At 45.8% G+C, this 13,298-nt stretch overlaps 1 protein-coding gene across 17 annotated transcripts in view; it reads right to left on the reverse strand.

Annotated features, from left to right (window-relative positions):
* Positions 1–13,298, reverse strand: part of INPP4A (inositol polyphosphate-4-phosphatase type I A) — a 134,949-nt gene that overhangs the window by 38,454 nt on the left and 83,197 nt on the right. For all 17 annotated transcript variants that reach the window (XM_038551059.1, XM_038551069.1, XM_038551068.1 and 14 more), the window contains 8 exons: positions 11,787–11,905; positions 9,243–9,359; positions 8,878–8,957; positions 7,166–7,277; positions 6,269–6,359; positions 5,632–5,779; positions 2,838–2,968; positions 415–519 (listed from right to left, as the gene is read on the reverse strand). In XM_038551059.1, coding sequence (XP_038406987.1) covers positions 415–519; positions 2,838–2,968; positions 5,632–5,779; positions 6,269–6,359; positions 7,166–7,277; positions 8,878–8,957; positions 9,243–9,359; positions 11,787–11,905 — 903 coding nt within the window. The remainder of the gene's footprint in view (positions 1–414; positions 520–2,837; positions 2,969–5,631; positions 5,780–6,268; positions 6,360–7,165; positions 7,278–8,877; positions 8,958–9,242; positions 9,360–11,786; positions 11,906–13,298) is intronic.

Consider the following 13,298-nt stretch of genomic DNA (forward strand, 5'->3'; position numbering starts at 1 on the left):
GCCCCTCCGCCCGTTTCCAGGCAGCCTGTTCCCTCAGTCCCACAGCCTGGATTGTCTGAGGGTCCTGGGGCCCAGCACCATCATTTCAGCAGAGAGGGGGTGTCTCAACGGCCAGAAGCAATTTCCGGCAGTGCCTAGTTCGCATCCCTCCTTGGGAAGGATAACTGCCAGGCGACTTTCTGTCCCAGAAACACAAAGGGAAGCTGGAGGGAGGATAGACCAGGGGAAGGAACAGAGGGAGGGCAGAGACTAGGGGACACAGACCTTACAAAGGTCCTATGACATGTCTCTTATCTGAGTTGCCAGGCAGAACACACAGGGAAGGCTGGGCATATGTGGGGCAGCCTGGGAACCGGGCACACAGGGAGGAAGGAAGTGCAGTGTGATTTGGCAAGGGAACAGAAAAATAGTTACCTGACCCCCCATCGTCTTGAACTCTCATCCTCTGTATGTGCAAGTTTGTGGGAACAAATTCTAACTTTTTATCTGCTTTCAAACTGCTTGCTTTAAACGAGGGACCTGAGAAACAGAATAGGAGAAAACAAGGACCACTGACATGTACCCTGTATTCAGGAATAGCAAGGAGAACAGTGATATTTTCAGGAAGCTGCTGAGAGTAAGCAGGTACATGCTGGGAGTGGCCTAGGAAATTCTGAGTTGACCGTGAGCACACTTCATTTCCATTATAGCAGGTAGGTGAAACCCTGGAGGGAGGGCAGCTCACTGGTCAGAAGACTGGTTCTAGGTGCTCAAGTGGTAAGCATAGCTGGGTAGAGGCAGCTTCAGAAGGCTATGGTTATCAGTGCCCTGCCTTCCTGTGACTCAGCTCTCAACTGAGAAGTCTGACACAAAGACTGATTTTGTGCAACACGATGTCAGCACTACTATATAAAGCAAATGGGCCCCTGCCAGGGACTGTCTGTTCCAACCCTGGAGATTGCCATCATGCAAGATCTAAGAAATTGGTTCAACTACAGCAACACATCTCAATCCCACAAAGAGATGAAAAGATCTACTCATCACCTCAGATCTATCAAGATGAACAAATGCTACATAGCTATGGATCCTGGCCCTCCAAACACAAACCTAAACATGTTCCCTTGATTATCCTCAGGGAGGTTAAGGAGGTTGGATGATGTTTGTAACTAAACCTACAATCTTGTTTCTTTTTTTTTTTTTTTTTTTACAATCTTGTTTCTAGGATCAGAATCCAACACTAATTAAGGACTGCACGCCTAGAAAAGAAAGGGATTACAAATTACCTGATAATCAGAAGAAGAGAAGAAATAAACTTTCTCTCTAGTGATAAAAGGTAAATTGTACCAGTATATGAAATACAGACCACCCATTGTCTGCTTTGCATTTTGTGTGAGGAGATTGTCTTTCAGGGTTTGCTACTTGCAGGTGGCTCAGAGGTCAGCAGCAGTGGCATCCTGAGAGCCTGTTTGAAATGCAGATCTACATTTCAAAATCCTAGATCTGCACTGTAGCAAGATCTTTAGGGATCAGGGATACACACTGACACTTGAGATACTCTGCTCTGGAAACTCAAGCTCCTGTGGATTTCCTGCTTTCCCAGGTAACAGGTATCCAGCACAGGGAGGTCCCTAAATTTCTTTAGTCATCTGCTGCCAATACATTTAGACCTGCCCTTCAGATTCAAACCAAACCCAAGCACACCATCATCTTGTCCTCATAACTGTATCTGGCTTCTCCTCAGCCAAGTTCATGTAGATGTTCATATGTTCTATGTCAAAACCTTAATATTAAGGACTTATGATTTTCTTTTAATCTTGAAATTCCATTATGTAGTGGGGGAGGTGGAAAGAATCTGAAGATAGAGAAGAAAAGTAATGAAAAACCAAAAAATTGATTCAATTTTGGAATAAAAAGGGAATTAAGATTAGTCTTCTAAATCTATGTTTAGATTATTTTGAAAATCAAACAGCATCTTTTAAGAAGAAAGGTGAGGTGCCTGTACTTCACTTTCTCTCTCTTTTTTAAAGATTTTATTTACTTATTCATGAGAGACACGGAGAGAGAGAGAGAGAGAGGCAGATACACAGGCAGAGGGAGAAGCAGGCTCCATGCAGGGAGCCCGACGTGGGACTCGATCCCGGGTCTCCAGAATCACACCCTGGGCTGAAGGTGGCGCTAAACCGCTGAGCCACCCGTGCTGCCCTTCACTTTCTCTTTTGAGCCTTAAAATGGAGAGCTCCACTCAGACAATTCAGATGTTCAATACAAGGACTGTTGAATATTTATTTTTTTAAAAGATTCATTTATTTATTCATGATAGACATAGAGAGAAAGAGAGAGAGAGAGAGAGAGGCAGAGACACAGGCCAAGGGAGAAGCAGGCTCCATGCCAGGAACCCGATGCGGGACTCGATCCCGGGACTCCCGGATTGCGCCCTGGGCCAAAGGCAGGCGCTAAACCGCTGAGCCACCCAAGGATCCCCAGGACTGTTGAATATTTAAACTGGGAAATCTAGGAAACCACTTTGTCTCAAAGCAAATGCTTTATGTCTTTTGGGGCATTTCCTTTGGGCATTTTAAGACCAAGACAAAAAAATAACACAAACCAACAGCCTGAGATTTCATCTCCCCTAAATTTTATCCTACATTACTTGCTTTGGCAGATGACACCATAGAAGGAATTTTCAATGCAAATCACATACTTGTCTTCTTAATTAAGATCTGAGAAATCCATATTTGAAAAAATTCACACCTACAGGAAAATCTATTTTTAAAAAAATCCATTAGAGCGTCTGCTGGCGAGAGTATTTGAGCCAGGTTCTCATGCTTCAGCTGGGAAAGTGGAGACCCAGCACCCACCTTTGTACTGATGGAGGTCGGTCAGGTTCTCCTGGTACGTGAGGATGATGGTCTGGTACTGAGTGACAATCTGGCGCCGGAGGCTCTCCCAGCAAGGGGAGAGATCCCCCAACTCCTCCAGTTCACACACTCTGCAAGTAAGACACACATGCACATCAGGCCACGGAGCTGCCTCGCTTCCCTGGGAGAGGCGCAGGTGTCCCAACCAAGCAGGAGAACAGAATGGAGGCAGAAGTATTGTCGATGCCAAGGGAGGCCTCAGACCACAGCTACACTACACATCTACAGAGCAAGCGGTGGGGCAGCACAACAGACCACTCTAGGGGTAGTGGCTGTATGAAGGGCAGACTACCTACCACGTGGAAAAGCACACAGAGACCCTTCTCATAGAAATCCTGTCAAATGTCAGGGGAACTAGATGGAGCAGAGGGGCTCTAGGGGAGTGGCTCCTGCCAGGACTCACACGGGCCACGCAGGCAGCCCTTTGGAATCTGGGCAGACAGAAGGACGTGAGACTCTTCTGGAAGATGAGACGAGTGGAGGCTTGTAAGCAAGTACTTGAGGCCATCTCACTTACCTGTCTCCCCCAGGGGCTATTGTGAGACAGCTTCTCATGGCCCCCCTGTTCTGGGGAAGCCAGGCCTTCCTGCCCTGTCCCTAAGAATACTGCCGCAGAACATAAGGATCCCACACAGCGATCCACATCCACAGCTGCTGGGAACTGGGCAGCCACGCTCTGCTGCACTCACTCGGCCCCCTTTGTTTCTGTGCTGTCCCTCGGGGTCAGGGACAAGGGCCAGAGGGGGCTGTGCTTACTTTCTCTGTCTCCATGAGAAATGAGCTGTCTAAATCTAAAAGTAGCATGAAGGCAAGGAAAGGGGAAAGGGAGAAGAGAAGAAAAAAGAGGATCTGTTACCTACAGAAAAATAAAAGCTGTTTAAGAACTGAAACATAAATGTCTTAGCTCAGCAGTAAATAACAGCTACATAATCAGAATAATGAAAACACAAGATAGACTTTAAAAAAAGAAGGATAACCATATTAGGAAGCTGAGGAAAGTACAAAAGACCTGAAATCCTCATCTCATGGAAACAGTAGCCAATCCCCAAAACTGGTTAAGAGAGTACGCTATATGTTTATTTAGAAATATAGTGGTAAACACCAAAACAGCTGAAAGCGTTGTTTCTAGGAAGCAGATCACAGAGTAGAGGGCCCCAAGACTTACGTCATTGTTAAAAGCCTTCTGGCGCTATTTATTTATTTTTTTAAGATTTTATTTATTTATTCATGAGAGACACAGAGAGAGAGAGGCAGAGACACAGGCAGAGGGAGAAGCAGGCTTCATGCAGGGAGCCCGACGTGGGACTCGATCCCAGGTCTCCAGGGTCTCACCCTGGGCTGAAGGCGGCGCTAAACCGCTGAGCCACTGGGGCTGCCCACTGTTTGGTTTTTATACTATGCATGCTTTCCTCTGGAGGGAAAAAGTTAACTTTATGGAATCTACTGAATTGTCTGAAGTTAAAAAGAAAGTTATACCATTTTATTATTATGAAATTAGCAAAATCAAAGTAAAAGAATACGCACACGAGCTGCGGTGAGACCTATGTCTTTGCTCACTGCTGGCCAACTGGCCCTGCGGCTGTGGGTCTGTTCATGAGTACATGAGCCCCGTCTGCTGTGGCTGCTGATGGACCTTCTCCAGTGTCTCTGCCCGTCTTTCATGCAGCTCCTTCTTGCGCTCCGGGTGTCAGTTTAATGCCACCATCTCACAAAGGCCTGCCCTGACCACCCTCCTCCTCGTCATCCCTTCTAATTTCTGCACACTGCTCACGCAGCTTGGGCTCTGAGAGCAATCCCCACTGCTCCAGAGGGACTGTCTTCCACAATCTGTCTCACTCATTAAGAAGACTTTTACACCATGCACACCAGTCATGTGTGTGAAACTGGTATGATGAAACACAACAACAACAAAAGCCTCAAAACCAGAGCTCTGGTGAAATGAGTATACTCTTTAAGGTTATAATCTAGTATACCAAATAATGGGAAGTTATGCCATAATTAAAATTATAAGTGAAAACTGAAGACCTATGCAACTATACAGAGTAGCTTGGAAAATCTGTATAAATATGGAAAAGCTGAAAGGAAACTTTTAAAATTAAAATAACTATTAAATTGTACACATAGATAAAGCAGCTCATTGCATTATTCTTGTCATTCTTACATTGAATTTTTTTTCAAGAAAAAAATTTTTTAAAATGGCTGTATTGAAATAGTAAGATTCTGACTGCATTGTTTCCTTTCATGCTATTGTGTTCATAATTAACACTGTCTTATGACAGCAAGGAGAAATGACATCTGAGGAACACAGGCAACACACTCTGCGATCTGCGGCACTGAACCACCCCTCCGGCCTCTCTCTGCCATGGGATCGATGGAATATGCCTCGGGCTGAGAGATACAAAAGAGCTGAGGGCCCCAATGGGTCATACTTAGCTCTGTGTAGCCTGGCCCTACCCTAGAAAACCACTGACCCAGGTGGCCAGGACCAAAGAACGAGCAGCCATTCCTCATCACTGAGAGGGAACAGGAGAGGGGAAGGGAAGGCCTCACACAGAAACTCTAGGATATAGGTGAGCAAACACAGGCTTCAGCAAGCTGAGGCCACAGAGCAAACAAGTGGCAGAGGCTGGATCTGAAGCTGGCCTCTGTTGCCAGTGCTCTCTACCCACCACATCTAAGAGCTTTCTGGAAAGGAAGGGCATGATGGGTGGTTGGCCTCTCCACATGGCCTCACCTGGCCGCATCCTCTTCCAGCAAGAGCTTCACAAACTGCCGGGGCACATGCAAGGAGAGGACGCTCTCTGCCATCTGCTCCAGGATCCGCAGGTGGTTGCCATCCGTGGTGGGGAATCGGTACATGCGGCAGATGGCTCCGCCGAACACTGAGGTGGGGGATGTGGAGGAAATGGAGGCTGCGTGTGAGCTGGCTACACATCTGCCACATGTGCCCTCCTCCCCAGGCCTTCAATGGTGCTTCTTACTGTTCATCTCAAGAAAATTAAAACCTTTAAACCAAAGTCCACCAAGTGACTGAGCCTGGCTGCTCCTCCCTTGAGACATGCAATCTTCTTGTCCCAGGGCGTGTAACTAACTCTCAAGTGCAGGGGCTGGGGTGGGGAGATTGTCAGTCAACAAATCCGAGGCAAAATGAGAATGAAATGAAGGAGGAGACTCCCCACCCTCTCCCCTTGCTTGGAGTATTACTAACTCCACATGCTGGCAAAAAGCACGGCACTTAGAAATGTGGCAGAGAGGTGACAGTCGGGATGCCTGGCCGTGACAATCAGAGCGGGCAGGGAGGAAAAGGTCAGCATGGGCCCGAGTGGACACTCACAAGAGTGGCAAGAGTACCAACGGAGGAAGCTGTTTACCCGATTTCAGTAAAGTGTCTTTTCTCAACGAAGCATACTTGGATCGGATTCCCAGTGCCTCTGTCAAGCTCTCATCAACGGGTAGAACCATCTAATAATGTGTGCAGAAAAGCAGAGAAAAACAGTGAGACTCAGACAACTCTAAATCACTCAGCAGAAATGGAGTCCAGATGCATCATCAAAGAATTCTTAAAATTGTATTCATCATTAACTCTACAGTAAATACGTTGCCTACGCCACATATTAATCCACTTGCCAGTACACTGCACTTGGGCCACACACACGATTTTCTAGTGACTAGGTCACTTCACCTGATGTTGTGGTGTTGTGACATACAGAATGAGGGGAAGAAAGAGATGACGCTTGGGAATGTTTGCACAGGTGACATCCTGGGCTTATTTTGGGTAAAATGAGTTATTTCCATACTTTACAGCAATGACCAATTACCAATGTTTGGTATATTAGAACTGTAGTCTGAGAGCATGAGGGACCTATGTGAGCGACTGTGCATGGGAAACAGAGTGACAGAGAGAGAGTGAAGATGGAGAGGAGGAGAGGTATGTGAGAGGCTGCAGAGGGTGTATAGATAGGAGATGTGCATACAGTGGCTGTAAGGCACCAGTGTACGTGGGAGGGAAACTACAACAAACTAATCCAAGTCTCATTCCATACCCTCACTAGCCACCTTCTCCCCTCCTGACTGCAGCTCCCACCCAGCAGAGCCCTGCATGTCATGCTCCCTGAGGTAACTCCCCTTCTTGATACTTTGAGAAGTGCCTACGGAGACTGGCACATTCTGCTTCGGGGGCCCTGTCTTTCCCTTCGCTGAGCACAGAGGCAAAGTCCATCAGGTCCTCCTACTCCTTTTAACAGAGAAGAGCAAGGTGGCACACTCACCCTCCCATTGACAGTGTCCAGAGACCGGGTCACAGGGGGCCGCTGGTCTGACTTCTCTTCCATCTGCCAGCCAATCACGGTGATGTTACCCACGCGGTCGCTCTCTGCAGATCTGCGGTGGGCAAAGTACTTTGGTAAGAGGCATTGTACCTGCATTTCATTTTCTGCTTAAATGCAAAGCTCAGCCATCCTGGGTCATCAAGGGGTCCTGGGAGTGCCAGGATCTGGCCTGCCAGTCAGTCAGCAGCATTCACTACATGCACAGGCTCTGGGGGAGGCACACAAGGAAACGTGAAAGCACAGGGAAGGGCAGCATCTGAGAGGGGACACAGCACCCCAGAGAAGCATGGATGTGCCTGGGGTACAGTTGCAGGGGAAGAGCCAGTGCTTGTTTGGGAGGCACCCATCAGCACCTGGGCTGACCCCTGCCCTAGAGAGTGATGAGGACACATCTCAGAACAGGGACTGGGGAGCACTTTCTTCTGGCATGAAGCCCCCTTTTGCTCCCTCTCATCCACCCATAAGCTGTGATTAGACCCAAGACCTAGATCTGGACCCCAAGTAAGCTAAGGGTTTCCCAAAGCCTTTGAATCCTGATATGATAAAGTTAATGCCTCTCTAGCCCTAGTCAGCTTCACCCTTAAGATCCCTCAGGATGGCTGCCAGCTGCCTGGGCCCATCTGACTCATCCAGGGAAGCCCCAGCGATACCTTAAAGCCTCTGGCTTTTTATTTAAGATGTCTGATTTAGCAAGGTCCAAAATTGTTATGTGGTCACATATACTGACAATTTCCTTTGTGACTTCTTCTCACTGTTCTCATCTGTAGAAAAGTGCCTCCCCATGCTCTCTGCTCAAGAGTCCTATGTAGCCCCTTTTCAAAAGGATGATGTCCATTTCTTACATTTAGCTCTGATGCAACTAGAGTTAGTTCTGGCATATGATATACCTGAATATTTTCCTCTCAGCAGCCCTTTCACCCACATGACCCCTTGCATCTTCTGTAAGACCTGTCCTTCAGCCTGAATCAGGCTCTTTATGCAAACCAAGGGCCACAGCAGGGGTCTCGCTCTGCCCATGCCTGTAACACCACTATCACTACAGCCTTAGAATGGTGCACTATCCAGCAGGTCATTAACCTTTGTTAAGTCTTTCTTGCTGTTTTGGAATAGCTTCCCAACGGACTTTGAGGAAAAAAAAAAAAAAACCATGTTAGGGTTTCCATGAGAATTGTCTCTGAAATGAATTTGGGAAGGGCTGACATCTTTGACCTCTTTCATCTCCCTTCCAGGGATAAAGTGGGGATTCCCCTTCCTTCCTCCCATAGATATTTGTTGAAAACAGGCTCTGTTCTAGAGGATACAGCAATGAAGCAAAGTAGACAAAAACCCTGCTTCCTTGGAGATCATATTCTAATGGGAAAAGATAATAGACAAAAATGCTAAGTATTACTAAATTCGTATCTAGGTTTTCCTTTAGATCCGCATACAACAGGGTTTATGTTTCCTATGGATATTGCACATTGCCATTCCCTAAAGGTCTTCTGATAGGCTGAGTTTTAATCCCACTTCGGTGAGTAACCACCTCCTCACTTATCTCAGCCTTTGGGAGGGGCTGGGCTTTCTTTCTGTGCAGGAAATGAGGCCTTTCCTGCCTTCTGTCCCTGGACTGCATAATTCTAGATCCTTTCAAGGGAATAAAGTTAAATACCAACCTTAGTGTTAAATGCAACCTATGATGCCTGTCCTGGAGCAGATCTTTGACAATGAATGTTCCAGAGCCCAGTAAATACATCTGAGGAAAAGTGGGGAGAGAAGGCATTAGTACGCTTGCTTTACTTCTGATCCAATATCAGGCCCTAGAGAAGTCCAGCTGGCTGGTTCCCACAACACATCTGACCCTATCTCAGGAGCCCAATAGGGATGCTCAAGAAGAAATTCCTAAAGACAAATACATTTGAACATCAGTTAATCTGTGAGCAAAGCAGTGAAGTTAATCTGTGTTCACCTCTCGCTTAGATGATTACAGAACTCTATAAAAAGGGAACAAAATCTCATGAACCACAACGTGTTACTTAACTGTTCCCTGAGATCGATCTTTGACATCATACACAGAGAGTTTGATTTGTGTCATCTGATTGATGAGAGAGTCTTGAAAGAAGGCAATACTGCTTAGAAATATAGGATTGTTGGTTCCCTAGAACAGAAAAGAGAATAAAATCAGAATACAGGGGATCCCAGGGTGGCTCAGCTGTTTAGCGCCTGCCTTCGGCCCAGGGCATGTTCCTGGAGTCCCGGGATCGAGTCCCACACCAGGCTCCCTGCATGGAGCCTGCTTCTCCCTCTGCCTGTGTCTCCGCCTCTCTCTCTCTGTGTGTCTCTCCTGAATAAATAAATAAAATCTTTAAAAAAAAATCAGAATACAGTGTTATGTTTTTCCAAGTAATTGCTTTTGAAACACACCAACATTTTCAGAATGAGACACTAGTCTTCTTACTGACTTGGATCAACACAGACTCTCATGGTAGCCTACATGGATGCCTACAAACAAGCCCAAACACTACTTTCAGCAAGGACAAAGTAGTGTGACAGACCTCTACAGATGCAGCCACCACAGGCAAGCCCACTGCACAGCCACACCCGAGGGCTCACTCTAAGGGATTCTCTTGTTCACTAGAAGGGATTCTCTCAAAGTAAAAGAAGTTGGATGTCCACATGTATTCTTGGTATTACAACTTTAGATGAGTAATGTATTTGGATCTACTACTTTGGCTTGTTCCTTCAGGATGTACAAAGGCAGATGAAAAAAGAAACGAATGGCTTAAGTCATCTCTTATTTCCAGAATCCCATAGTTGGAATAATTAAGAAGTGACCCTTTTAAGGCTATCCTTTTCAAAAGACAAGCTGTTAGTTTCTAGCTCACAGGTGCCCATTTTTGGCAGCTTAGTCCTGCTCCCCCAGAGTCCCATAACATATTTTCTTTCTCAGGCGGTGGTTAACTATCTCAGCCTAATGGTTAATGTTCCTGTTTGTGCCTACTGTGGGTTCCATGCCTCTAGCTCTGCTCCCTCTGCAGCTGCTAGATCTAGTCTCTCAAGGTCTACTGGGCAGCACCTCCTGGGTGGCCTGCTGGGGCCGCAGCCCACCCAACCTTTCTCTTCATCTGCCCTTGGTTACGGCTACTTCTGGCTCTATTCCCAAGGAGGCTACAAACGTCTGCTTTGGTGTTTCTTTCTCCATCATTCTCAACCACCCAGGAACAATGAACTGCCCCCACATACCCACCTCCAGGGCCTGTCAAATGCACCCCTTCTCTTCACTCCTTCCCACTGCCAGTCAGGTCCTACATATTCCCCTAAATGACTACCAACTTAGGACCTCCCTGAAACACATCTAGTCAGGCGACTCCTCTCTGAAAGGCCTGCACTGGCCCATACAAAATCCTGGCCTGATGATCAAGGCTTCTCTCCTTTGTTCTTCCACTTAGGCCTTCTGCACACACAAAACAGGATAAGGTTATTCTCCAAACCCACATGATGCTTTCCTATTGCATGCCTTTGCAAAACTAGCACAGAACTCTGGTGTGCTCTTCAACACGTGGTCCCCAGACTGACAGCATGGCATCACCTGGGAACTTGTGAGAACTGCAGAGTCTTGAGCCGCACTCAGATCTCTTAAGTCAGAATTTCACTAAGCACCACCAAGGCAGCCTCTCCAATCCTCAGAGCTGGATGCTCCCCACCTCCCACCTCCCAGGTGCTGCTCTCATCTCTCTACTCCACCCCCTCCCACATGGCTATGTAGAGAGAGGCCATGTTCACTCTGCCTCCCCACTCACAGGATGGGGAGCTCCTTGAAGGCAGGGACTGGGCCTTCAAGGTATTTGTGTCAACCACAGCGCCTGGCACTGTGCTCCATGCAGGCAGAGCTCAGCAAATGCTTCGAAAACAAAATTGTTGATTTGAACTTGGAAATAAGTTTTCAAGAGAATGAAAAAGGGTTCCAGAATATGAAGGGGGAAGAGGAGGAAACGCAGTTTATGTTTGTTTGAGACTGCTAGGGAGGGGCTATTAATATAGATGCTCATGTCACAAACAAAATCCTGCACAATCTCACACAGATCCTACACTTAGTTTCTTAATTCATATACGGTGCTCAATTATCTAAAAGGGATTTCTAAAAGTCCCAGGATGAATGCACATCATTTAATTTAATGTAAAATATAAATATAAAACACACAATGCAAAAGGATCTACAAAAAGAGCCAATAAAAATATGGGTATGCCCAGTAAGAAGGCTGGTTAATAGTTAATGGCTCTCCAAACTTTGATTAAAGAACACAATTCTCCAAAAGCAGCAGCCAAATGAAAATGACAAGGAAGAATGAGCTCTTTACCTCTTAAAAGGCAATAACCTCATAGGATCATTGTTTAAAAACAACCAGCCAATAGCTAATCCATAATTGTAAGGGATATGGCAAATATAATGCCACTCATATGAATGTGAAGAAAAGCATCCATGTACTGGGATTCCATGGAGGGCGCTCAGGTCACCCGCAGCCTATAAACATCGTGCGATGTTTAAAGATTGCAGAGCTTCAGGGTCAGAGCCAGCAGTACCTACCTCGATGATCTCCGTCTGTGCATGTTTCGTCCAGAATGCCTGAGGAGGGGTGGTTACACTCACTGCTACAAAACTATTTGGTTTTCGATCTAGCGATGGAGTATGCAACTCACTGCAAGCTATAGAATCAAGAAAGGAAAGAAACAAATCCTTTAAAATCAGGCTCTAATTAGTTCTCTGTTCCAAACACACCCAAAGAAAGCAAGCAAACAAATAAAAAGTCAATGACACTAAGGGGATGAGACAATTAGTCATCACATGGAGGTGGCCTTTTCCATTGGAAACAATCTCTTCTCCACCTGTCTCCCACTCCCATGAGAACTAGGCCCTAACTATCAGTGGAAGGCTGAGCTGAAGAGCACTTTCTGTGTCCATGGGTTAGAGAACACAACCGCACATGGGGTCTGACCCATAATGTTTGATGACCCATAATGTTTGACCTTAACCAACTGAACTAACCAGTTGAGCTAAGCGGCCACAGAGTTTATAAAATCAACACAGCTACACATGCCTGCATCCTATGGCTGTGGTGGCTAGCCTTAAGCTGTGGCATGCCAAGGTCTCTGTGTGAATACATGTTGGAAGCAAATTTAAAAATCTGTTGCAACACAAACGTGTTTTTTTTTTTTTAAAGATGTCATTGCTCATCTATTCTCCTTATAAGATTCATATGAAATGCCAGATTACTGGGCAGCCCAGGTGGCTGAGTGGTTTAGTGCTGCCTTCAGTCCAGGGTATGATCCTGGAGACCCGGGATCGAGTCCCACATCAGGCTCCCTGCATGGAGCCTGCTTCTCCCTCTGCCTGTGTCTCTGTCTGCCTCTCTCTCTCTCTCTCTCTGAGTAAATAAAGAAAATCTTTAAGAAAAAAAAAAGCCAGATTACTAAAAATGTTACTTTTTGGAACTAACAGTTTCCTTTGGAACTGTTTCAGTTGCAAAATTTATTGTACTAACAAGCATTTTGAAATAGACAATACTCAGATCATTCTAGCATATAAGTGACCCACAGGAACAATGATCACATTTTACCACTGAATCTAACACCCTATCTGTTGTGAAGTGCACTATGAAAGCTAAAGGACCTGGGGCCATTAGATTATGATACGCTATTGATTGTAAGACACCTTCTGATTAAATAGAAAGTAAAACATGAGAAAACACACATCTTAGAACTGATGAAATACATGGTAAATCAAAGTTCAACACAATTGTAGGGACAATTACCTTTTTTTGAGAAGTAATACATGCTCCCCAGACTGTGGCAAGTCTGGTCGGTTTCCAGAGATCTAAAATAACTGATTGTGACCATTTTTGCCAGTGTTCTCACTGCCCCTTTATGGAGGAGAGGCTCTTTGGAGATCCTTACTCTGCCGATTCCCGCCCTCATCATTTCCATTTTTAAAAATGCTCATTGGTGATTTAAAATATAGAAATTGATTTTTGCTTTGGAAAAACAATTTTAGTTTTCTATCCATGTGTATTATCTTCTCACAGGCCTTTATGAATTTTCA

This window comes from Canis lupus, chromosome 10 (genome assembly GCF_011100685.1).
Source record: "Canis lupus familiaris isolate Mischka breed German Shepherd chromosome 10, alternate assembly UU_Cfam_GSD_1.0, whole genome shotgun sequence".
Lineage (NCBI taxonomy): Eukaryota > Metazoa > Chordata > Mammalia > Carnivora > Canidae > Canis > Canis lupus.